The 27,756-nt window shown below is 39.7% G+C and overlaps 1 protein-coding gene across 1 annotated transcript; it reads left to right on the forward strand.

Annotated features, from left to right (window-relative positions):
* Positions 1–288: 288 nt before the first annotated feature.
* On the forward strand, positions 289–27,756 carry LOC108664431 (the record flags this gene model as incomplete). The annotated part of the gene is made up of 4 exons (XM_018151009.2): positions 289–2,213; positions 13,124–13,159; positions 27,000–27,074; positions 27,634–27,756. Coding segments are annotated over exons 1-4 (1,800 nt in total), but the record flags the coding sequence as incomplete, so codon positions are not given.

Genomic DNA, 27,756 nt, shown 5'->3' on the forward strand with positions numbered 1-27,756 from the left:
ATCGCATTCCATGAAATATGTTGCCTAATTTTTATTTTGTTTTTAATGATATGAAAGAATTGCTTGAAATGATCACTCAAAACGAATTTCACTGTTTGATGTATGAAAGTTCGAAGTGAATTTCAAAAAGATAAAAAAATGTAATATTGCTCTAATTTAATAATTTCCTGTTGCGTACATTTTTTTCTAGAAAGATTGCAAGGGAACAGCATGATATCTTTCTTTATTCTTTCGCTATATGTTTTAATGCATATATAAGCACATTTTTTTCTATTTTACTGCACAGGCGTTATAAAAAAGTTGATAAAGTGATTTAAAGAGAACATGTAATAAAATAAGAGATTACCGCTCAAAGAAATAATTATTTATTTGTGAGTTCAGAAATATTAATTCGTGATCTATTATCCACTAACTGAAAGACTTATGATAAAATTTGTATAGAAAGTTCAGGGATTCGTAGATATAAGGAGACTTCAACGCGATCAGGATACCAATCGTCCTCTTCTTGAGTGTCAAACATGAATGTCGTAATGCGAATAGCATCGCGCTGTGTAATTTGTTACATGCCCTCTCTGAACATTACTTAGTTCACTCTGAGTTGAGTTATTTTGGATAAGTGTTCTTCAGAACGTGACGAAGGAGGAGCAATGAGTTCCTCCGGTGGTTGGCAGGATGGCAAGTCCCAAATTCCAATTCTCAAGTCGCCGAGTCCGACGGAACGTAAAGTTGACAATTCTGATCACGTCGGCAAACTGACGAATGACAAGCTTAAGAAGCGAAGTTCATCGGTCCTGAGTCTGTTTCATGTGACTCACAAAGTTCCTTCTCATATCGTGTCCCCGAAGTCTCCTAAAGATGCAGATCAAAGGACTACAGATTGGAACGAAGGTCGGCAGTACCTCAGTAACTTGGAACTGTCCAAATGCGCTTCGAACTTCGATGAAGATTCAAACTCGAGTGAAAGAAGCAAATTGTCTCGATCTGGCATGCATAGTAGCGTTCAGGACTTGAACATGACATGGTGGCAGAAAAAACCTCCGACTAAAGACACTGCGAACCATAACCTCTTTAGTGATATCGGGGAAAAATCGGCTTCAATTTCTAACATTTTTGACGGGAGGGAAGCGAACGATAACGGTTTGTTTTCCGAAAATTCTAATGCTCCCATGAGCCTGCCGGGTATCCAAGGTTTCAGAGATGATCGTAACAGCTGCCACGATTTGCTGAAACAGCCGAGTCATTATCACCAGCCCGCCCTGGCGCTCAATAGCGGCATGAGGACGCAATTTCGCAGCGAGCAAAATCTCTTCAACTCAAGCCCATCTCATCACGACTCTGGCTTATACTCGCTGGATTATAATCACCCCAGCAGGGGAACATTCAGTAAATTCAACTTCGATATTTCTACTATCAAGGAACTTCCAGAAGATAGATCCGATTCGCCTGCAAAGAATTTGCTCGAAAGTGACTCTGTGAATAACTTCGACGTTGTGCAGCGGGGCTTCATACCTACTCCAGCTATCTCAACAACTTCGTTTGCTGATATGTACAGAAGTCTTCAGGATCTCAGAGCGAATGTTCAAGATATACATCAGCCCGTGAGTTTAGTTTCTCAGACTGGAGGTGCCAATCAGTCTGTCCTGGACAATTCTGGAAACCAGTATGCCGACGAAGAAAACTATTTTAGAAGCATTCAAGACCTACGCGATCCGTCGTTTTCATTGGAAAACATTCCATTTAGCATGGATTATATACATTTGGGAAGAAATGAGCATTGCAGTGCTTTCGACTTGCCCAACGAAGTACAAAAATCTGTCACGAGTCCTCACGTGTTAGGATTCGATGACTTTGCAGCCAGAGACAGATCTGTCAGTATGATGGACATAACAGCGGCAAGTACCGCCACAGAAACCCAAAATTTCAACAGAAAAAATGCTTCAAGAATTCCTAAACGGCGGCACACGGTGACTGTGCAGGATTTCAAAGGAGTCTGTCCTGACGGAAATACGACAAGATCAATGTCGATGCAAAACATCTCCGAGATATCAGAAACAAAGAATGATCATAGAGGAAAAGCATTAAATAATTCTGACTCATCGACAAGTTCGTGCGACAAAAGTCTGGGTGCGGAACGTAAAAAAGGATGCGTTGGTTGTCAGCACAGACGCGAGAGGAAGCCTGTCGTGCGGCAGCTCTCGTTGCCTCCTCTCAAGGTAAATTCGATTAATTTTGATTTCCTTGATTTACAATTTTAAGGAAAATGCGTAATAAATTTCATTAAGTTGAAGTCAATTTATTTTCGTTTAGGAAAGCATGCCTGTTACATTTTTTCTGATTTCTTGTAGTAAAAGTTGACTTTGTAATTTTCATGTAATTAGATCAAGTCCTGGTATAAGGCATGAAGTCACCGTTACCACGCTTACTTTTAATCTGGTCAAGTCACTGTTGCCACACTTGTAATCTCAGGTCAAGTAACATCAGTAAGACCGCACCCACCTTGTCTCAAGTCAAGGCGGATTGCAAAATCCTGACGCCCTAATATTCCGCGAGAGTGCTGGAGTTCATGGCATCGAATTTGATGTGTATATACTTGCATCACACTCTGTATATACTCACCTTAGTGTGGCACTGACACGAAGCCCACTTTAGCATTAAAACTTGTGGCCCACTAGCAGACGGGAAATAAGCAGTCCCTACTGATGAGGACTAATTATCTTTTATTGTTGTGATAGATGATTCTCCGGATAGTTGTGTATGAATTCAGGTGGGAATTATCCTTGTTAGCTTGTTATGAAATAAATGAAGCTAGTAAGATTCTACTAGAATGGTCAGGTTTTAGATCTCAAGCGTAACTAAGTGAAATTATAAATTTCTTTTAAATTTGATTATCACCATGAGTTAAACCTGATCATTTTGGCAATGAATTAGATGTGTCCTAATTTTTTGGTATTTTATGCACGTTCGAATCGTTAATTACTCGCACGTTAAAACGTTTATGTAGAGGTGATCATAGAAGTGCGAGTATAGTTATGTATGAAAATCATGGGCGAATATTAGGTTATATGAAGAGACAACGGCAAATTTCATTATCTTTATTCGTGTGGTGAAGGTGCTTATGGTGGATGGCAGGTGATGACGGTGATCATTATAGTCTGCTTGCGTTATATTTTTTGATGTTGTTCGTAACTGAACTCGCGGTTTTATTTCGACAGGTAATTATGATAAACTTTTTTGTTCCGGCAACAGCGTTGAGAGCAACAACGGGGTGACGTCATCTCTATTGATGTTACTGCAGTTTATTTTGATGTAGTACGTTCGTAAGAACAAGTCTTCCTTGTTGCCTTGTTATGTACCTTATCTTAACTGTGGACGATGCACTCAGATAAATCAGTCAGACTATGTCCATATGTTGATGCACTTTTTGCACTTGTATGTGGGTCATCCTGACCAGAGATTAAAAATAGAGATTAAAAATACTTAATCTTAATAGGCCCATGAATAATGAAGAGATGAAGAGAACGCGTTCTCTTCATTATTTTGAAAATTAAGTACTGCATGATAATATCTCGCTTATGCATTGATTCTCTACTAATCAATTTCATGTGCCTATTAAGATTAAGTATTTTTAATCTCTGGTCATCCTGACTCGGTTTGTGGCGGCTAAAGGTCGTATCTGTGCTACGTCCCCTCTTTGCTTGTGCTGTGGATAAGAAAGAACGTCTTTATATGGTCAATATAACCCATTTCTTTTTTCCGCGTCTGAAAAAAAAAACCATCCCCAATTTTCAACGAAATTTAAAATTATCCATAAAAGAATCGTACCTACAATAATAATCCAGAAAGAAAATCAGAGTTTCTGATGCAATGAAATTGTTCTTTTTTTTTCTTTGTGTGGCTGTAACTCCCGCGCGCAAGGCCTAAATTGTGAGTTTTCGTATTGCTGCAATACTAACTACTGATACGAATTTATTCTTCACATTCGCAATAAAATATATGAAGGGTGAAGAAATCGTACCTGCATGTGTGTCGGCTTGACCTCCATTCTTAACTCAAAGAAGTGACTTGCGGAATCGGAAATGCACTTTCCCACCTAGTGTCGTCATGTCATGCGCTAAACGTTCGAGCATCAAGCGGCCGGGCATTATACCTACTATTGCTTGGACTGTTCCATTAAATTCTTTTACATGGACTTGATATAGAAAACTCATCGAGATAGCTATATTCGATGACCATTGTACGTCATCGATGATATTGGGTTTGAATGATGTTGATGAATGATGAATGATGTTCGTATTAACTTGAAATTAATTTAAGTTGATACTAAGTGGATGCACAGGAAACGACTTTCTCGGTCAGCCCGAGTTCTGCAATATTGTGTGATTATCAGTAATGTCCTTTTAGTATTTTCTGTAAACGTAATTTTTGTTGTAGCGAGCCTAGCCATTCTAGTCATCCTCCTAATGCGGTCTATTCTTACCTGAATTATGAAGTAAATTTTACAGCAATGTTGGAAAAACCCGATTATCATTATCGTTTCTAACCATTTCTATGCTCCTCTCAGATGTGGCTGCTAGTTTGGTTGTAATTGAAAGCTCGTAGCCGAGTTGCAATAAATACGCTACCCGAGCTGTGAAGTTAACCGCGTAACATAAGATAATCTCTCGCGTAGTTACCGTCTGACATTTTATGAGTTCATGTAAAATTCTCAGGAGATTTTCCGTTACTGGTGCTCGGGATGACAGCTGGCACCCGCCGACCTCGCTCTGTCCCTGATCGCTGGCATGCAAAGATCATGGGTTGCTCTGCGATCCCTTAAGATGGTCTTGAGAGGTGCATTCACAACGCATACTTACCTTGTCTTTGTGCGCCCTGTAATATTTGCCGTCACCTCCATTGGCTGCCGCTTGTAGATAAAGTTTGGAATTTATCCCTATGAAATCCTATGACATTTTGACTGCATTCGTTCACTAGGAAGCACGTATCCATTTCTTTGGTCAATTACAATTGCTATATAATTAAGGATGCTCTTATTTATTTTTTCTTTCTGGTTTTAAACACTATGGCCATCTATGTCTGGTTCCGATATACCATTTTTTTCAGCGACCATTACAATATTGAATTTCATGTTTATTTCTTTCTGTGTTTTTTTTTAACGCATTTTCTCATTCATGGAAAAAGGGCACTATTGTGCTCGTCATGTCCGTTCGTCCGTCCGTCCGTCCGTGACCACATTTTCGTCGACGAGAAAATGCGCTCTCTGTCACTCACTGCAGTGAGTACTGAGTTATATTTTTTCTATATTGTGACGGGAAGGTCCTGTAGTTCCAGCGTCATTTGGAGTCCCACAGTTTTCGTCGTTTCGATCACCGGAAGCTCGAGAGAAATTCCTCCAGTGTTTGCATATCATAAAGAAGCTGACGCGCTTTCCTTCAAGATTCCGTGGGATTTCTCCCACGACTTTCCCTCGCCGATAGTTTGGTGTGCCCGCTAATATTTTGCGCTGTTTTAACACTGAGCATTTGAAGGTTTCCATTCTATCGAATATTTGATCCTGCTTTGCATCTCCGTGTCCACTATACAATGTTTTGATCATAAGTGTAAATAGACGTTCATCTTATTTGAATAATCTTAATAATATTGCGAAATTTCTCTACGGTGCAGTTTTTTCGTGTGTCCTCCGCCCAAGCAACTTGCATTTCTCTCGAATTTAATTAAGATTCAATCTCAATCCCATCATCTATGATATTGGCTCCTTACCTTCCCTAATATTCAGTCTCTATCCATCATCCATGATATTGGCTCCTTACCTTCCCTAATTATTATCAGTCTCCCTTGTGTTGATTTAACTGACGCACATGACTCCGTCCTCTGACTTGATTTCGAACGGAATGCGACGCACATTTAAGGTATTCGACCGTGAGTTTGTTTTCAACGCTGGTATGTTCATTGGCGGCCTGATTGTAGGATTTTATTTTCAACATTTTCATTGGCGGGCTGATTGGATTGCGCTGGAACTTGATCCGTGTCGAGCAACATATATGAAGGAACGTTCTTGTTCTCGTGAGCTCAGGGACAAATGCTGATAAAAAGCTGGTACTTCTCGCCGGGGTCGGAGGTCAGGCGAGCCTTCCGCATACTGCAACGCTTCAGCCTTGGCCGGGTTATAGGTGGCCGATGAAAAGTCTGAGTTGATGCTGGTATATCATTTTGTGGAAGCATAGCGCTAAGATGCTGGACTGGATAGTCGTATTGAATAATTGATGTTTTCTTTTCGAGTTGCGTATTCAATAGTTTTTACTTGTCAATTACCAGTTTATTAATTAATATTTCATTCGAATTCCAAGCTTATAGTTAAAGTATTTTTTTGTTGTTGATAACAAAATAAAATACTTCTGCACAATTGCACTTCAAATTGCACAATTTCTGACTTCAATTTTTTAGTAGACCTTATACATTAAAGGTACGTTAGGTATCAATTCTTAATCCACTGATTCTTTATTGAACTTAATCCACTTTAATTTTATTACTTATGTTCTCCATTAATTGTAATAATTTAATTTATACAATTGTAGTAATTATAATTTAATTGATTGACTATTAAAGTAATTTAATAGTTATATTTTTTGCCGCTTGCCCTCTGTGTGCTGTTTATATCGACTTGAAATTTTTTTTAATCTATATTCTGTTTTGAAGTTGGCGGTCGCTCAATTATAGGCGTAATTTCGCCCATACGACGTCGATGATTTTAATTGTAGGCTAGCAGCGTCCAGAGGGCAAGGTCGATGCGAGATCCCTGCTTTGTACAGCTATCCTATTTACTTAACATTTATTCCAGCATCCATTATGGCTCATATTGCTGCATACACTCATATCTATCTTTTTGATTTACTGTCGCATTTTGTGTGTTATTTTATGTCGGCCTTTATTAATGCGTTTAACTTTCGCGTTTTCTATACACATTAAAAAATTATTTTATTATAACTTATGTTAAATTGATTTACGCATTTTTATCGTGTACACAATTGCATGTTCATTTTGCTTCTACTATGTATACTAACGCTTTTTACACCGCACTCAATAATGTGAGTACCAATGGTTATATAGTATATATACACGATAAAACTGTTATCGTGAATGCGGTATGTGCGCGAGTAGGTTTCCAGCTCGATGTCTCCCCTCGATGCTCGGCTATCTGGTAATGAAGTTGCGAAACTTTTTTCGTACACCGCGCTCCGTATAACTGTAGTAATATACTAAGCCACAACGGATGTGCTGATTTTAATCTGATGTATCAACACATTTTAAATTCTTTCTAACTATCATGCGCAGGTCAACGTAAAAGAATTATTATCATAAATAACTCCACTTATTACTTTGAACTTCTTTCGAATTTTGCACTTCATTCGAATAAGAAAATTAATTCGTGCATAGGTAAACAATAAACATTTTTTATACTGCCACTCTTCCCAATAGTTCAAAAGTAGGTAGGACGGAAATCTTCTCAGTGATATTATTAATTGAACAATTCCAAGTAAGTGTGCTTAGCATGGAATGGAGACCTAGCAGGCTAAAAAAACGGAGTATTAAAGTATGATTGTAATCTGATATGAAGCGGAAGACGCAAAAACTAAATAACTCTGTTCTCAGATTGGTGAATCCATTTTTAATTTGGATAAAAATGCATATATACGTACTATATTGAATGCCACGTTCTGATAATTTCCTTAACAATAGTTGATAGATTGATTTATCACAAATTTGTTATTTCATTCTCATGTGGTCTATTGTGTTTGTTCTTGATTTTGATCCAAAAAATTTTACTTTGGCTCTATTTTTGTTATTAGGAATTGTTAATTCACATTTTTATTTTAAAAGTTTTCTCAGCAAACTGATGATGAAAAGGTGACCAGGCTTGTTTTCTTGACGCTTTCAATCGTATTATTAGGACCGCCATTAGTATGATGATAAAAAATTTTCATCATTAACATCGTAATTATAACTCACGAAAACTGAAAATTCCTTTTATGTGCGTTTGTTTGTGGTGAACGGAAAAATGCCGAGTGTTGCAGAATTTTCACTTTGGTAGAATTATAGAGGAAATAGAACCTGTTCACCGTTATTTACAACTCATTTTATCCGCAACATCGCTGTTCATGCCACTCTAAATACCATTGATTCTGAAGTATATTGCGTGGAACACAATTTTTCATAGCAAAATGCTGAGATGCGGGCAATAAATATTTTTGCGTTTAGAAACTTGCGATTCCAGGCGCGGTATACCCGATGCGGACGGTTACGCCAGGTTTTGTGCGAGTTATGCAATCTTGCGATCAAGGATTACTGTCGTTAACCGTTTTTTGCGAACTGGACATCTCGTAACGGCACCGTAATGGCTCTGCACGACACCTGCCGTTTTATGGAGCCCGTGGTGATACGGTGCACGACGTCTGCCGTTAGGAGTAGCGCCTGATACGGTGCACGATGTCTGCCGTTAGGAGTCTGTCTCTTATACACATCTAGATGTGTATAAGAGACAGCGCCGGTACCGCCGCACATTCGTCCACCGGTCGCCGGTACCGCCGCACATTCGTCCACTGGTCGCCGGTACCGCCGCACATTCGTCCACTGGTCGCCGGTACCGCCGCTCATTTGTCCATCGGTCACCGGTACCGCGGCGCATTCGTCCACCGGTCGCCGGTACCGCCGCGCATTCGTCCACCGGCCGCCGGTCCTGCGACACATTCGTCCACCGGTCGCCGGTACCGCCGCACATTCGCTTTCCAGTCGGCGGTACCGCAAGGCAGCGTGCGCGGGGTCATGCGGAGCCCAACTCTGCGTTTTCTTGTTGTCGGCAGCGCGTCGAATCGCCCCTACGGGATCACAGTGATTGCCGTGAGGAGCCTCAGCCGCGGCTGGATTTACGACTCATAACCGCAGAGCTTCTCCTGAAACTGCCTGGCTTTCAACGCGCCGTGTATGCCTCGTCAAGACAAAAACATCGCTTCATCTCATAGATGATAACAACGTACCCCAAATTTCGTAGATGATAAAAGCGTTACTCAATTTCATAGATGACAACAACCTCCTACAATTTCATATATGATGTTTCTACCCATCATCGACGATTGCAAGTTGTGTTTGTTTGGTGAAAAGATTGGAGGGAAAAACAAATTTGGAATCAAGCGAATTTTGTGGGACTTGAGTTGATTGAACCCACGAACTTTTATTCCTGACGCCATTCACTAACTTTCGTTGAGGCAAACAAAGTGATGGTCACCGCAGCTACTCACAACCGTAGGGGTTTTTAAATTATCAGTGGGTTTTTATCTATTTTATTATTTTATTATTATTATTAATATTATCACACTATTATCGCGATTATCACGATTATTTTATTATCACACTATTTATGAATAAAATAGTGTGCTACAAAAAATACTTGGATATGCGTGAAATACGAGTACATTAAAGAAATAATTTTTTGGCATTTACGTGACCCATCCTTAGGTATAGTCAGTTTTAAGAGACCTACTTCTTTTCCTGTACAACGTTCAAGATGTTCTCTTTGGCTCAGGGAAGCTCGATGTCTCGAGGGCAGCTCCGCGCAGCTCGTTAAATCTCCAGAAAACCTGCGATGTCTACGAAGTTAACCGCCGTCTGGGCTCGGGAAGCTTTCTTTGTGCCTGTCGCGCTGCACACTGAACACAATTCGTGCGTACGGATTCGTGCGCAAAGCATAAGACATTCGTGCACGAATTCTGCGCACGACGAGCGGTGCGTAAGGCCATCGTGCACGCAGACTGCTCACGAATTGTGCGCACGATGCGCGGTGCGTAATTCATTCGTGCACGCAGACTGCGCTCGATTTGTGCGCACGATGCACTTACGTAATTCATTCGTGCACGCAGACTGCTCACGATTTGCCCGCACGATGCGCGGTGCATAAGGTATTCGTGCATGCCGACAGCTCACGAATTGTGCGCACGATGCACGGTACGTAAGGTACCGTGCATCGCACGGTGCATAATGCGTAATTCATTCGTGCACGCAGGCTGCTCTCGATTTGCTCGCACGGTACGCGGTACGTAACTCATTCGTACACGCAGACTGCGCACGATTTGTTCGCGCGATGCACGGTACGTAATTCATTCGTGCTGCTCACGATTTGTACGCACGATGCGCGGTGCGTAATTCATTCGTGCACGCAAACTGCTCACGATTTGCGCGCACGATGCACGGTGCGTAATTCATTCGTGCACGCAGGCTGCGCACGATTTGCTCGCACGGTGCACGGTACATAATTCATTCGTGCACGCAGGCTGCGCACGATTTGCCCGCACGGTGCACGGTGCATAAGGTATTCGTGCATGCCGACAGCTCACGAATTGTGCGCACGATGCGCGGTGCGTAAGTCACTAGGACGCGACCCCGGTCTGGGTGAAACCCTCCCCTAACCCCGACCCCGGGGGAGACGCGGGGCTAACAAGGGTCGTCTTTTGTGGGGCTTTGTGGGGCGACGTTGTCATGAATGTGTACGTGAATTAGGAAGAGTTTGTTACCGTGGACGGCTCTTCATAGTCATTTGTTCAATCCATTGTCTACTCTATTTTCCAGAACATCAGATGTGAATAGCGTTGACAACGGTTAATGTACACGCCTCTTATTATATTAATATATGTAATTAAATATAAAAGTTTCTTTCTTGACCTTGACTAGTCAAGAAAGGTTTGTCCACGTGGCTTATGATTTCTACTTGAGTCAAAAAGCGAGTGTTTTAACGGTCATATAGGTTATGTGAACTGTACATCGAGGTAATTAGACTACTAATCTTAGCTTTATAGGTTTTGTACTCGGTCACGTGGCAAACAACGATCAGTATCACTCTCTGAGCAATTTTCCTCACTTGTTATTTCTAAATAAGAATAAATAATACAATAATAAATATTTATATATAACTAAGAAATGGTTGACGTGCGAGACATTTTTCTAGCGATCATAATAACGGCCTTGATTTCTTACTTTCAAATTTTGAGAAACCTTAATTTTCTAGTTGAAATCTTAGATAGCATTAATTTCCGCCTTGTTTGCACGACACAAACATACACTAGGTTCGGAACGTCGACTTGGGTCGCGCGCGAAAATTTCTAGAATTTTCATTGAACAAACAAAGGAGGATATTGGAAATTCTTTGAAAGAAAGCGACGTATTGTATGGTACAGGATATCCTGTGGCACTCTTTTTGTTCGGCAGCCACATATGAATGATGTACTACTGAGTAGCACGCGCTGATGAAGCTAAAACCTTTGTTGGCTTCCATTAGGCCTTCAATACATCACTTTGCTGTACAATACCGAGGTTAAAACCCGTCTGTCTCGACACATTTTGTGTTTCGGTGCAACGCTTTGTAACCTCATAACAGAGTTGAACCTGCAACTTGCTGCATCTGTATTTTGATTTGTGGATTTTCGGTTTAAACTTCTATTTGCAGGATTATAAAACTCGATTCATCGCCACGCAGCAATTAATTCATTGCACTTTGTACTTCAGTTTGAAGCTCAGGCTAAAATTTGTAGGGACGTATTTATATATTTAGGTGACAAATACGTAGGGATGTATTATGTTTTAGGGGCTAAATACGTAGGGATGTATTTATATTTTATTGACTAAATACGAAGGGATGTGTTTTATGAATGCTGCTTGATGCTTGAGACAGCTCCTTTATAAATATAGTCCTGCTCTATGTTTCTTAACGTAAATTTTCTGATGCTTGATTTTATTTAAACTTCTTGCAATATTTGAAATAGTTTCGGAATACTCCCGTAAATACTGCTCATCCGAAGCACGAGTAGGAGGATACATACAAGGTGGCCAGTTATTTCTCTCTTGTACACTTTACTATTTGTTTCAACGAGTTATATTTTAATAACAAAGGAAACACTGGGTGTAATAGTTCATCTTCGCAGGATCAGTCTCACCTTATAACATCACTTTTAAAAAGCTTAGTATTAGATAGTTTGAGTTTATAGTTTATGACGAGTATCAGGTGTTATGATGAGTATCAGGTATTATGATGAGTATCAGGTATTATGACGAGTATCAGGTATTATGACGAGTATCAGGTATTATGACGAGTATCAGGTATTATGACGAGTATCAGGTATTATGACGAGTATCAGGTATTATGACGAGTATCAGGTATTACGATAAGTATCAGGTATTATGACGAGTATCAGGTATTATGATGAGTATCAGGTGTTATGATGAGTATCAGGTGTTATGATGAGTATCAGATATTATGAGGTGTAGAGCCGTATGGGTGTTGCCGAAAAAGTTTCAGACATGCAAAGGTTTGTTTGGGTGTTGCAGGTCGACGTTCTGATCCAGAACTAACGTCATCATTCCGTTCAAAGGCGTTCAAATCAAAGCTGTTGTTGCATCACGACACAAATCGCTTAACAAATGATCTCATAATATAGTGATGAGTTTCATCATATAGTAATGGTCATATAGTAATATTAATGTTCATATAATCCTATTAATTTTAATGACTCTTTGTCAAGGTAATGACAGATATAAGAGGAGGCACTGATCTAGTCGCGATTGAAACTGAAAGTGAAGTCCATATTGGGAGAGCAGGATCTCGGTCTGGGGGGCGACACCCCCATGTTGATTAGTGGTATTGCTGCATGGACTGGATCTGTTATGGGGTGTCGCGGGGGCTGGATCTGTTATGGGGTGTGGTGTGGTGGTGTGGCGGTGGTGTGAAAGTGTGGCGTGGTGGTATGTGATGTAGTGGTAGTGTGATGCGGTGTGATGTGGTGTGGTTGTGGCGGCCTGGTGGTGGTATGGTGGTGATGTGTGGTCATGCTATGCTTCTATTTTTGATTTACTTTGAAGCGCCGAAATTCTTCATATTATTTAGAATGCAATTTTAATAAATTTTTGTTACAGTTTATACATTCTGATGAATTTAAGTTATTCAACATAGAAAACGATTGAAGCTTTGTTAATGAGATTTGATGATTAATTCACTCATCAATTTGATTAATGTAAAGGAAAGAACAATAAAGTTCTGTTGTCAGTTTGCTATATTTTAATTAAAGCACATGGTTCTTAATTACAGAGCCGTCCTAGGAGCGAGGGTTCCCGCGTACCGCTGGTGAGTAAACGGGAGGGACCTGTTGTGGTATACGGTTCTTCTGTACTGCAAAGATAATTTCCTATAAGATAAGATATGTAAGATAGCTGCTTAGACAACTGAGACAAGATATGTAAGATAGCTGCTTAGACAAATAAGACAAGATATGTAAGATAGCTGCTTAAACAACGGAGACAAGATATGTAAGATAGCTGCTTAGATAACGGAGACAAGATATGTAAGATAGCTGCTTAGACAACTGAGACAAGATATGTAAGATAGCTGCTTAGATAACGGAGATAAGATATGTAAGATAGCTGCTTAGACAACTAAGACAAGATATGTAAGATAGCTGCTGAGACAACTAAGATAAGATATGTAAGATAGCTGCTGAGACAACTGAGACAAGATATGTAAGATAGCTGCTTAGATAACGGAGATAAGATATGTAAGATAGCTGCTTAGACAACTGAGACAAGATAAGTAAGATAACTGCTTAGACAACTGAGACAAGATATGTAAGATAGTTACTTAGACAACTGAGACAAGATAAGAAAGATAACTGCTTAGACAACTGGGACGAGATATGTAAGAAAGCTGTTAGAACAATTAAGGCAAAGTTCAAATTATCGGCATGCATTCATTAGTTTATTAATCCACATGCCATTGGCACTGCAAGGTGAAAACGATCGGAACTACTTAATTTATTTTAGAACATCGGGAAATATAGAGCTAGTTTTACTACATATGTAAATTTTCTCCGAGAGAACGTGTAAAAGGTCGAAGTTATTAATTTATATTTTTTTCTTCTACGTATATTGTGAAGTAAACATCATGGAAAACGGTGACAGGTGCAACATAAATTCTTCACTGGATGCCATAAATGGTTCACGGAATGCCATAAATTCTTCACTGAATGCAATAAATTGTTCACTGAATGCCATAAATTTCTTAGTTTATTAAAAAATCTCGCGATGCTGGAGGAGTCGTCAGTGAAAGTTGAGCTGAGTTGCTGGCTTGTTTTTGTACCGCCGCGGCCCATGACTGATTTTAATGACCGCTGGTAGGCCTATAGCGACTAGGCCGCCTGTAAAACATGGAGCCATCCCACGTGTCCAGGATCATTGTAAATAATATAGGAGCTTTGACGGGTTAGTTGGCTGGGAAATGAAATTTATGATATAATTGGTGTTTTGCAATGAAATTTGGCTATGGAAGTGGCACTGTGCAATGGAGTCTGTTGTATAATTGGTGATGTATAATGAAGTGGAAGTGGTAGTATAGAGTATAGAGTAGCATGGTATATGGTAGTATAGAGTATAGAGTAGTATGGTATATGGTACCGCTTTAGATAAATAAGTCACGGGGTGATCTTGATGGATAAGTCACGGGGCGATATTTGATGGATAAGCCACGGGAGATCTTGATGGATAAGCCACGGGAGATCTTGATGGATAAGTCACGGGGCGATATTTGATGGATAAGCCACTGGAGATCTTGATGGATAAGTCACGGGGCGATATTTGATGGATAAGCCACGGGAGATCTTGATGGATAAGTCACGGGGCGATATTTGATGGATAAGCCACGGGAGATCTTGATGGATAAGTCACGGGGCGATATTTGATGGATAAGCCACGGGAGATCTTGATGGATAAGTCACGGGGCGATATTTGNTGCGTTCAATGAGTGATGCGTTCAATGAGTAATGCCAATGGGTAATGCGTTCAATGAGTAATGCGTTCAATGAGTGATGCGTTCAATGAGTAATGCCAATGGGTAATGCGTTCAATGAGTAATGCCTTTAATGAGTAATGCCTTTAATGAGTAATGCGTTCAATGAGAAATGCGTTTAAATAGTAATGCGTTAATGAGCAATGCGTTCAACGAGTAATGCGTTCAATGGATAACGAGTTATGAGGTCAGTTATTCATTACCCATTGAACGTTCAGTTATGAGCTCAATTTTTCAAATGTTCCCTGTTTTTTTCATCGTAATCGTGAAATCGTTTGTGATGGCTGAAGGAAACACTGAACAAATATAGATGGAATGCAATAAATACATATAAAGCCATGTGTGAAGATGAGATCCACGTGGGCACGTGGAGGAAGTGTCAGCCAAAACGGGAGCCTTGAGACGGTAATCCGGTAACAATTTGAGACGGTAATCCGGTAACCGGAAAACCGGCGGTTGGGCTTAGCCTGTTGGGGTCAATGGGATTGGGCATCTGAGTAGAATAATGCATATTCGGCGAAAAATGACCGTTTGTCTTGTATTTATCTCATATCATCTAATTTCTTGATTCTGTAATTAACAAGCCGTTATTTATAGGTATCTGCATTGATGCTAGATTCCTAATATATGAATCTGAACGAACTATTTCCTAAAACCTGTGGTTGTAATAATATATTTTATTCATAATTTCAGTTAATATGAAATCACAGCTCACGGAGACTTTGGAATTTAAGCATTTCCTACGTAAGATTATCTTCGTTAACGATCTTCTAAGATACGAGCTGTGATTGGCTCGTTTCCCGGCATGCGAGGTTACCAACCGCTTGTTAGCTCACGCACTTCCAGTATGCGGTTGCTACCGGTGCAGTGAGGGTGTATGGTGTGTTGCTGCGGTGCTACTGAAGCTTAAGTTATTCAATGAGTTAAAATAAATAGCGAAGAATATATGATTGGAGTCAGTGAAGTGCAAGGCTTGTTGTTTTAGAAACTATAGCGTCTGTGGGATACAAGTTTTATAATTGAAGAGGTGAGATATGCTCAATTTTCTTTTGATTAAATATTTACTATTAGAAAGTAATTAAAATAAATGAGAACATTACATAAAAATAAAACTGAGCTTTATCGTCAGTATCGTTTGAGCGATATTGCGATACTTTTTGGCTTACTATTTAATGAAAAATTATGGTTATATGTAGTATTTACAATGTTATTTGTTAAGCTCTATGAATTACTATAGGCATATTGTACGAGTGATTGATTGAAACATTCTAACCCAGTACTGAACACCGCGACTTGACAATGCGTTTCATCACTAAGAAGTCACCAAGACATTAATCGTATACATAGTATTATCTAAAAAATGTAACAAAAAGTGAAGAACCTTAATTTTTGCTGTCTAGAACTTGATATATAATAAAGAATTTAATATTACTATGAAATGTGATGGACTGAAGTGGATCCAAGCTCAAATTATCTCGGAAAGCTTTCACTCATTTTTACCGAATTTTTCATCTCGTGTGGTTCTTCCTAACACTGTTTAGCCCGGCAACGGGGCAGATCTGTGCTATCGTGCAGAAAACGTGTCCTTATTTTTGCAATATTACCCATTAATTTGAGTGAGTGCAGCGTTCTACACTAGTGTTCCAGGTCCTCTTCTTGCACGTATCGTATTTCGTGTACCCAAACTCGCTTGTTTGTTTAAATTGTTCTGCCGTTCCTGAATTTATAGGATGTTCAAGCCTCTCTATTTTATTATTGTAAAAAAACTACTTGAACATGATTAACCACTGCTAGCAAACTCGTTTTTACATTTTAACAAGTTTCAGAAGTTGTGAGTGTTATTATCTCTTGGTGTTAGTGGAACACCGGGATGCTTGTTCCATTCAACACCCCACGCGATTTTAAACGCCAAATGTTTTTTTAAGTTTTGAGCGTATTTCCAAGCATTTCCGGAACATTGGATTCCTGAAAAAGTTTCACTGAACAAAGCAAGCAAGTTCTTGTTTATAACGCTAGTGTTTGTAACGTTTTAGGTGTTATTATACCCAAGCGTCTCTGGACCACCGGGACACTTGTTTCATGTAACACCCCACGTGTTTATAACGCTAGTGTTTGTGACGTTTTAGGTGTTATTATACCCAAGCGTCTCTGGACCACCTAGACACTTGTTTCATTTAACACCCCACGTGTTTCAAGACGGCTGGTCTCGATTGTTCTGAAGAGCCGCTGACCGCATGGGTGGCGGTGAAGTGATCTTCCCACCGAACCTTGTGTGGTCGCGCCCTTTATTGATTATTCGTCATCAGCCGAACCTTGAAAACGTTTTTTCTCCCATGTTTTTTTTCTTTGTTAAATAGAATAATTCTCGAATAAACTCTTGTTTTTACTAGTTTTTGGTCTTACTTTACGTATTATTTGACTACATTCTACTTATTTTTTGATTAATTTACGCACCATCGAATTTTTTTCAAGCAGAGCTCGCTGTATATATTGTTCATTAGATCTAATTCAATATTATGCTAAATTAATTCATGAAATAAATAAAGCTTCATTAATTTGTTGCACATGCGTGCCCTGCATTAAACTGTGAATTGTTATTTACGAAATGATCAATATTAATGTAATGTGTTAAGATAAAATGTTTTAGTTACTGAGCGTAAGCAGCTAAGATGGTCGAATCCGCGTAACTGGAACAGGCTGGGTTGCTATTTATTATTACATGTATTATTATTATTTAGCATTAATAAACAGATACAATATTTTTTGAACTTGGAGAAATTAGTGATACGTTCAAATAGCGATGAACTTTTTAATCTTATGTGGGTCAACCTGACACAGTACGGGCCAGCATAAGGCGTATCAGTGCTACGTCCGCTCTTTGCTCGTGCTGTTGGTAAGCACGTGTGTTGCTATTAGGAAAATTTTACCCATTCTATATTTTGAGTGCGTGTTATAATTTCCGCTGGCGCTCTATTATACTAATGCTTTAATGTACGTCAATGATGAGCGCAATAAGGATGCTCTTTATCACCGAGTGCTCTCTTAAGTTCGACGTTTGCACTCTTTAAGTGCACTCTTTTATAGGCGCGAGCCCGTTAGTCGCCGCTCGTGTCATGAGGCCTAGTGAGAGATGCTCTCTAATTAGAGCGCCTGCAATAATAATAACTCGCGTAATAAGAACTTATTTCGGCTCTCACGTGAATCGTGGTGACAGTTTCTGAACAGAGAAAATCGTGGTGACTGTACACTGTAATCGTGGTGAACTACGATCGTCTTTGTGCTTCGGTTATCTCAACAATCTTTGAGCGTCGCACTATGTAACGTTTTTATTGCAGGATTAAGTTTGAGTAAGCCGAATTTAGTTACTCTGTTAAACTGTCTTATGTCATTTAATTATTAAATTTCAATTGTAGTTGGCTTAATTAAATCACCTCGTAGGAATAAATATCATCATGTTATATGTTCACGCCTGAAGTGGACGGCTTAGAGTGGCAGGGAAAAACTCCGCTCAATTCAGGAATTTTTTCAGCAAGGAATGAAGCAGATATTATTGGGACATGCGTACACTCAAACAAATGAGAGGGTTATTGTTTAAACATTTTTGGATTTTTGTCTTGGTGTGGATCGTCCTGACCCACTTTTACCAGGCTAAGTGTGCCCTCTCTCAGTGTCTTGTGTGATGGCTAATTTCAATGTCGGAAATTAGTTTTTTATGTATGCATTAATTACGACCGCTCACCTCAACCCCTGGGGGAGGAAATTTTCCCCCTTAAATTTGCCCCACACCCCCTGGGCGAGCCGTAAATTTGCCCCCCACGCCCCCTGGGGGGAGCCGTAAATTTGCCCCCACACCACCTGGGGGAGCCGTAAATTCTGTCTCTTATACACATCTAGATGTGTATAAGAGACAGGCTTTAACGTCCGCAGGAGGCTTTATCCTGCGGGGAAGTCTTGGCCTTAACGTCCACGGGAGACTTTATCCTGCGGGAAAGTCTTGGCCTTAACGTCCACAGGAGGCTTTATCCTGCGTTATATTTTATTTGTGTGTATCTGTTTCGATGTATTCCTTTTCGATCGAGCTACGGATGAAAAATTTAACAAGTGCAATTCAGTCCTGTGAACGTTGATGAATAATCAATCAACAAGAATTTGTTGTAGCGATACGTTGTTGGCATAGGCTTTGAATGTACTCATGTTACAACATAGGTTCCAGTTGTACCTATGCTCCAACAGTGGCTTCAATTGTACCTATGTTGCTACACAAAGGTTCCAATTGTACCTATGTTCCAAAATTGGCATCAATTGTATCTATGTTCCAACATTGACTACAATTGTAGCCATGTTCCAACGTAGGTTTCAGTTGTACCAATTTTCCAACATTGGCTACAATTGTACCAATGTTCCAACGTAGGTTCCAATTGTACCAATGTTCCAACATACGCTATAATTGCACCTATATGTTCTAACATTTCTTCTAATTGAACCCCCAGTATCCTAACCAAACCCCGTATCACGAATCTTCATTGCAAAACACTCTCCCCTAAATATATGATATCTATATATATATAATAGCCGCAAATATACATCAAGGAGAGCTGCTGGAAAGCTGCGGAGTCGCGTGCAAGATAAGGCGACCTGGAGCGCTGATAAGAAGACGAGACATTTCCGTCACGCCGAGGGTAGCGCGATAACCGCCATCCTGTCAAATGTTGCCCCGCGATACCGCCGTGCCGTTGAGTTCAACTATTCAACTATCATGCGATAGGTAAACATTGTACAAGCGTTGAGTGTCTTGCGATCTAAGGCTGATCACACAAAAGAATTTATCACGAAAGCGATTCATGTAATTTCTGGCGAGGTTGCCGCTAAATTTTGCGTTCCATGAAAACCATTGGCGTTGTTCCATGTTTGTTATTATTACTGTGGCTTGTAGTTATCCCGGGCGAGTTGCTGTAGCGCATTAAAATAAAAAATTCCCAGTACCTTCCCCAAGAGCGGAGGAGAGGGAGTTGGGATGTCTCTTCCTCGCGCCTCTACTGAGACTCCCCGATTCAAAGGGAATGTTTCTTCCCCAATAACATTCATCCTCTCGATAATGTATTTAGATTTTTCATGTTATTTTTAGTATCCTACCCAATTGTGTTTAATCACGACAAGGTCTGTCAGATATGAAATTTTCTATCATAATCTCAGGCAATTTGTATAGTATTTATTCATCTTGGAGTGATGTTGCGATGCGTTTTCATAATGAATTCGCTGATCACCTTATACGCTAAGAGTTCAACCTCATCTCTGAATGATGATTGGCTGGCTGATGAACGACATCGTGAATCATGTAGCCAATCGCCATGCTGTGTTGAAAAATTATGTTTTACGATCAGGACGTACGACTATCGTAAATTACTAGCAATCATGACTGTAGTTGCTTTAAATCGACATTCATTAGAAACATGAAAGTTTTAAAGGAAATCAGGGGATTATTGTTTATATCATATAATTATATAATGTATGATAGTATAAAATGATATAGTGTAATATAATATAATATTATATAATATAATAATAAAAAAGTGATTCACGGAAATTTCCTGTTTTGTATTTCGCGCGCAGCAGTTGACATGGAGGCCGTCATTTGGCCGATCTCGTCTTAAAAAGCACGTGATACAAAAATTCAGATAATGTCTTTTTCTATAAAATTCAAGTTGTAATTATATCTTTACTACCCCTTTTTTTATTGAGCTTTCAGATCATGAAATTTCCATGAACGACCCCGTATAATATAATATAATGTAATTTGTATATAATTTTTTATAATATAAGAGACGCTGTCCCTCGCGCGCTGCAGAACAAAGGGCTGACCGCCGTGAGCTGACCTCTGCACTCTTCCTGAGATCCTGTTCCTGCAGCGCCTCCTGCAGTCTGCTGCAGTCTGCTGCATGAGTTCCTGCATCCTGACTGCAGTCTGCTGCAGGAGGCCCTGCTGCGCCTCCTGCATCCTGACTGCAGTCTGTTGCAGGAGGCCCTGCTGCGCCTCCTGCATCCTGACTGCAGTCTGTTGCAGGAGGCCCTGCTGCGCCTCCTGCATCCTGACTGCAGTCTGTTGCAGGAGGCCCTGCTGCGCCTCCTGCATCCTGACTGCAGTCTGCTGCAGGAACTGGTCACGGGTGGATTATGTGTTTAACGAATTGCGAATTATGTGTACAAAAACGAGCGAATTTCTTGTACAATTATGAGAGAATCATTTCATAATCAAGAGCGAATTACGTGTGTAATCATGGTCGAATTATGTGTAAAAGTAACGGCGAATTCCTTCTATAAATAGGAGCGAATTACATGTACAAATAAGGACGAATTTCTTGTATAATCAAGAGCCAATAACGTGTACAATTAATGGCAAATTATGCGTATAAAGAAAATAGAAGAATGGCTTAGCGTATAATAATAAAGACGAGGCGGGCGCTCGGGCAGCCGGTGCAGCACGAGCCTGAACTTCCGAGGAGGGGTCGCTTTGTTGGCTTATAAGGGGAGAAGGGGAGGGGAAAAAGGGGAGAGGAAGAAGGGGAGGGGAGTCGGAGTGAATAAAGGGCCTAGGGTTTGAAGGGGAAGGGTGGAGGTTATATGGGCATGGAGCTGCCCTTAGGGGTTGAAGAAGTACAGGGAAAAAGGGAGTGCTGGTCGAAAGAAAGTGCACAGAAAGGCGGAGTGCTTGAAAGGGGTAGTTGGGGGAGTGGGATACAGAGAAGAGTGGAAGTGGGGAAGGGAGGAGAGTGGGGTGAGGTTTGCGGTCGCTACCCTCTCGCTGGGGTCAGTTAGCCTCATGGGGTTGTATCGCTGAGGTTTATGCATGCATAAATATACGTAACTAATATGCACGGCAGCTATTGTATTACCGTACTCCGAGTCTTTATTAAAATTAGAGCCTCATAAGAGGTGGCCAAGGCCAGACTATACTTCTATTGCGTCAGAATCTTTGATTAAAATTAACAAAGAGAAAAATGTCATTTAAACTGTTATTGACATCAAGATAACAAGAATACACAAATGCTGCTTAGATTTTACACTAACTTTAACACAACTTCTACACAAATACATCGTGCTATTAACAACATAACCACTAAATTAACACTTAAATGTCGAGTTATAATTTATATTGTGCGTAAATATTAACAAAGTCACAGCATATTAGCTCACTTATGTAAAGGAACATCAATACCGCCTCCCAACATCAACATTAATTCTGAGACGACACATTAGTAACATTAAACGCAATCGCGCCCAGCGGTCGGTCCTGTGGCTTTCTTTAATTTGGTGCCAGGCTCTTGGTCATGTCAGGTGCCTGCTTAATTATATTTAATAATCATCGGAATTTTATTTTCTTAATATCATTTAATATTAAGAATTATTAATGATAGTGCTTCCAGCGATCAAAATAATCAGCGCGTTTGATTGTCGTTCAGAAGCATTGTCTATTTTCCATTAATGTTGTAAATGACTATAAAAATTTGGTTACCGTACTTCCTATTGATTTTAATAATTTTTGAAGTTATTCATGGCTAGGAAATCGCACATAAAATTCATATCTTCTCGTTCATCAAATCTATATTAATTAATATAAAACCCTGCCATCATTCTATCATCTTCGTCGAAACCATGACTATAAAACACCAGTGATCTATCAACAAAGCTGCTCCGGTCACGGTAGCTCAGCGGGACGATGTAAGTAAGATTGCGATCTGTTATGGTGATGGTCAATTGTAGCGGTGTAGGAGATTAAAACTGATCTGTGGTCCGGTACAGCCAAGAAATTGTATTGAGGTATTTCTTTATAAGGATAAACGTGATAGTGAATTTGCCGTGGCCTGGTACAGTCAAAAAAATTTTGCTGTTTTTTTTTTCATCAGGAAAGGCGGGATTGAAACATTTCTGAGGCCTGGTACAGTTAAGAAATTGTATTGAGGTATTTCTTTATAAGGATGAACGTGATTGTGAATTTGCCGTGGCCTGGTACAGTCAAAAAAATTTTCTGTTGTTTTTTTCATCAGGAAAGGCGGGATTGAAACATTTCTGCGGCCTGGTACAGTTAAGAAATTGAATTGAGGTATTTATTTATCGGGATAAACGTGGTTGTGAATTTGCCGTGGCCTGGTACAGTCAGGAAATTTGTCTGAAGGTTTTTCTTCATCAAGAAAGGCTGGATTGTAGCATTCTATGTATCACTCAAGAAATCGCAATGAGGTATTTTTTATCAGGAAAAGCCGGAATTAAAACGATGTGGTGGTAAGATACTGTCCAGTATTAGACCATGAAAATAGAATGAAAAGTCCGCGTAAAATTCAAGGTTCCCTCATTCGGAACGACGGAAAAGATTTCGCTATTTCTTCTAAAATATTCACACGTCCCGTTCATTTTTCATGCGAAGTAACGTACGGAAACAGTCGCCGTTAATTACAAGTGTAGAAAGTTTGAGAAATTCAGTTCAAGTACGGAAGAAATATTCTAAAGACAATTTATTATAGTTCACACCTTCAACAATTATCAAGTATTTGCGGTTATGAAGTCATGTCAAACGAAGGTTGCACTGGGAGTGTCATGTGTAGAGATGTATATACCGGTATATATATGTATATATATGTAGTATATGTATGTGTGTCTCGTATAGTGTGTGCACTTGCAGCTTTCTTAATATACAGCTGTATGTCTGTATGCTTGTGATTGATTATATATACATCCATTCATCAACATCTTTTTCAAACAAGTTTGATCAAAGACCGGATAATGCTTTTCAATAACAACTTGTTCTTTTTCTTCAATGAATCGAACGATGTTTTTAGCGCATTTTTAGCGCATTTTCTCATTTATGGAAAAAATGCACTATTGTGCTCGTCATTTTCGTCTGTCGGTCTGTCTGTCTGTCCGTCTGTCCGTCCGTGACCTCAAGTTTTCGTCGACGAGAAAATGCGCTCTCTGTCACTCGCTGCAGTGAGTACTAAGTTATATTTTTTGGTAACCTTCTTGCCGAAATGCCACCGCCGACAAGGAACATCGATGAAATCTTTAAAAAAAAACGAGCTAGAGAAAAATTATTAATGAAATCCATTCCCTTGTCTTCAATAACACTTCGTAGTGTAAAGGAACAATAACTGCCCAACTATATGCACCAAGAACATATTATTTATAGCTAAATTTGGAATTTAAATGTTACGGTATCTTGACACGCAACAATGTGCTCTATGTACAAGTATCAGTTCTCGTACGGCCGTATATATACATAATAGCACCAAGAACATATTATTTATAGATAAATTTGGAATTTAAATGATACGGTATCTTGAATTGCAACAATGTGTACTATGTACAAGTATCAGTTCTCGTACGGCCGTACATACAGCCGTATACATGCAGCTGCATGGCGTCACGTAGCAGTTATAACGCTTCGCAATTTCACGCTGCAGACGTCAAGATTCCCCGTTATTTTAAGTACGCATGCGCGGCCGCCATCAACACACGTGCTCTAGTTTATATGTTTGAATGATTCTGATCTTATGAACCTAGATAATATATCTATGTATATCTTAGTGTATTTATTGGCCCATATCTGATGACATTCATTTTTTCATGGACCAACAAATTTAATTGATGGTGCTTTATTCAATTGACATATTAGTTAATCATTAACTTTTGTAGTTCAATATAGATGGGAGGAACAAATATGGACTGATTCAACTTATTTATATTAATTAGCATCAATATCTATCAAGAACACAATTTGTTTCCCCACGCTTGCTAGTGACAGCTTACTATATCATTATTTGCTTAACAGTTTTCAATACATTGAGTGCTTGTCAAGAGTTGTTCACTTGCTGTGTACAGACCTTATCATATCTGCTCTGGCGACTGACTTGCCCACAAAGCAAATGACGTCGAAACAACGTTTAATTGACGTTAATTTAACGAAAAAAATTACCTCAACCTCCATTAAACCTCAGACGTCTGGTGGGTCAGGCGTGTTGGCAACACGTCTCGGCACCTAATCTACACGCTCTGTTTCACTGTTGATATCCAAACTCAACAACAATTGTTGTGCACTGTTGCACATGGTGTGTGAAGGCAGTGTCTGGCGACAGGTGCTTGCCAATTTCACACTAGTGTTGTCAACATGATTGATTCAGTGATGTTGTCAACATGATTGATTCAGTGATGTTGCCAACATTATCGATTCAGTGACATGCATGTATATAATACCGTACGACCCTTAATTTTCGTACGCTATCTAAGTAACTTTCATATCCCTACATCAAGCACGCTGTCATGGCCATTATAGTGGCGGCCGGGAACGTGCTCTAAAAATTAACGATATTATTATTATCTACAATGAAGTACATAGCTAAGTATTCTGAAAAGTATTCCACAAAATAAATAAGCGTGCGTTGCAAACTTCTGAAGTATACACCACAAAGTATCCTTGCAGTATCCTTTTGGTTTAATCAAGTTATTACTCTGCATCAGCCTTTCATCATTACATGCACTATGTTGTCACAATCTAGCTGTGAGTGACTCCGGATATGACTATATTAATTTGAATTGCTTTTTTTTCATGTACATGTAAAAAGCATTTTTGGTTTCTTTTTACATGTACATGTAAAAAGCATTGTTGGTTTCTTTTAATATGTAACTATCACACAATTATAACTATCATAATTACTCTAAGGATCACTTTGCCAATATTGACTGAATCAGTCATGTTGCCAACACCACTGAGTCAGTCACTATTTCCCGACATTCGTTTAGTTCTGAAATGTAATTAAGAGCTAGATAATAGTGTAACAATTGAATGTATGACCTCCAGAACGATTGATGAAGAATAAGCAGGCAAAACAAGCTATTCAGCGAAAAAATATGAGAACAATAGCAACGTGAAGCGTTGGCGATAAATGCAGTGAAAAACAATTAACATCAGTGAATGCCAAGACAATGCAACAATGAATTGAATTCTAAGAATTATTAAACCATACTAACTTTCAAGTATCAAAATATGAATTAAAAGATTTATGCCTATCATGAATAGCCGTACTATATCACACATTAATAAGTCAGTACGACCAAAAGAACGCTACGAAAGCATAAAAGAAAGAAGGCCATAAACTGTGATGATTCAGCACAAAACGCGCTCTGGAACTGCGGCCTGTAGCGCTATGTAAACGTAGGCATGATGGTGTGTCTCGACACATTGTGCCGTGTCGAGACACACTTGGCCGTGTCTCGACACACTTAGGCATTGTCTCGACACACTTGGCCGTGTCTTGACACACTTAGGCATTGTCTCGACACACTTGGCCGTGTCTCGATACAATTGGCCGTGTCTCGACACACTTAGGCATTGTCTCGACACACTTGGCCGTGTCTCGACACACTTAGGCAGTGTCTCGACACACTTGGCCGTGTCTCGACACACTTAGGCAGTGTCTCGACACACTTGGCCGTGTCTCGACACACTTGGCCGTGTCTCGGTATACTTGGCCGTGTCTCGACACACTTGGCCGTGTCTCGACACACTTAGGCAGTGTCTCGACACACTTGGCCGTGTCTCGATACACTTAGGCAGTGTCTCGACACACTTGGCCGTGTCTCCATACACTTGGCCGTGTCTCGACACACTTAGGCATTGTCCCGACACACTTGGCCGTGTCTCGACACACTTAGGCAGTGTCTCGACACACTTAGGCAGTGTCTCGACACACTTAGGCAGTGTCTCGACACACTTAGGTCATATCCGGCACACGTAGGCCGTGTCCTACATACCATAATGCAAAAGTTTTTGCACAGTAAACAGTGTTGTAAAAGCTTGAGGGTAGTCAAATATACACCTACTTGTAATATATGGGAAAGATATACCGTAAAAGATGGCACATTTACTTACATGTAACATATATGAAAGATATACCGTAAAATACGGCATATTTACCTACTTGTAAAATATATGAATGATATACCGTAAAATATGGCATATTTACCTGCTTTCAACATATATGAATGATATATCCTTATGTCCTTAGTCAAACCAGTATTATTTTTAATGAAATGTAAATGCTATATCGTAAACTAAAGCCATATTATTCCTACCCTACAGAACCGCTCCTGCAGCAATCCTTCGCCGTCCAATCGCAAGCGCAGCCAACCTCAGGAGAGCGATCCTGCCGACCTGGTGAGTGGCTGTTCATTGTGTTGGTGATTATGACAATGATTATGACGCGTTCATTGTGTTGGTGATTATGACAATGATTATGACGCGTTCATTGTGTTGGTGATTATGATGTGTTCATTGTGTTGCTGTGCAACTAACCGGTAAATGCATCAATTTCATACTTCAGCATATCTGCTCCTACTTCAGCATAGTTCTTCAGCATGTCACTTGATTGTTGCACGTTCCTGCCATTAGCGTTCATAATTAATACCCTGAACAATACATACTGTGACAAGTTCTTATACCGCGTATAATTCAAGTATTCATCTTACTGTCTTGTGCAGAAAATATTACTCATAAATAACTCTCGTTGTGCCGTTCTAATAAAAATTTATTTATGGATGTATTCCTTGTTAACATTGTTCAAATATTTCATATAAATGTGTTTTTATGCATCCGACGTAAGTTTTTTTTAATATTCTAATGTATAATATAATGTATTACTTATTATAATGTTTATTATAATGTATTACCAAATTCCATAATAATCGAATTACCAAATCCGATTATGATGCCCCAGGCCAATGAAAACAACAGCAAGGACAACAACAACATGGACGCTGAGCGCAGTGAAGTAGAGCGGCTGCGCGACGAGCTACAGATGCACAGGAGAACAATACGGCAGCTGTCGCTACGGCCAGCT

This window comes from Hyalella azteca, unplaced genomic scaffold, assembly GCF_000764305.2.
Source record: "Hyalella azteca isolate HAZT.00-mixed unplaced genomic scaffold, Hazt_2.0.2 contig2797, whole genome shotgun sequence".
NCBI lineage: Eukaryota > Metazoa > Arthropoda > Malacostraca > Amphipoda > Hyalellidae > Hyalella > Hyalella azteca.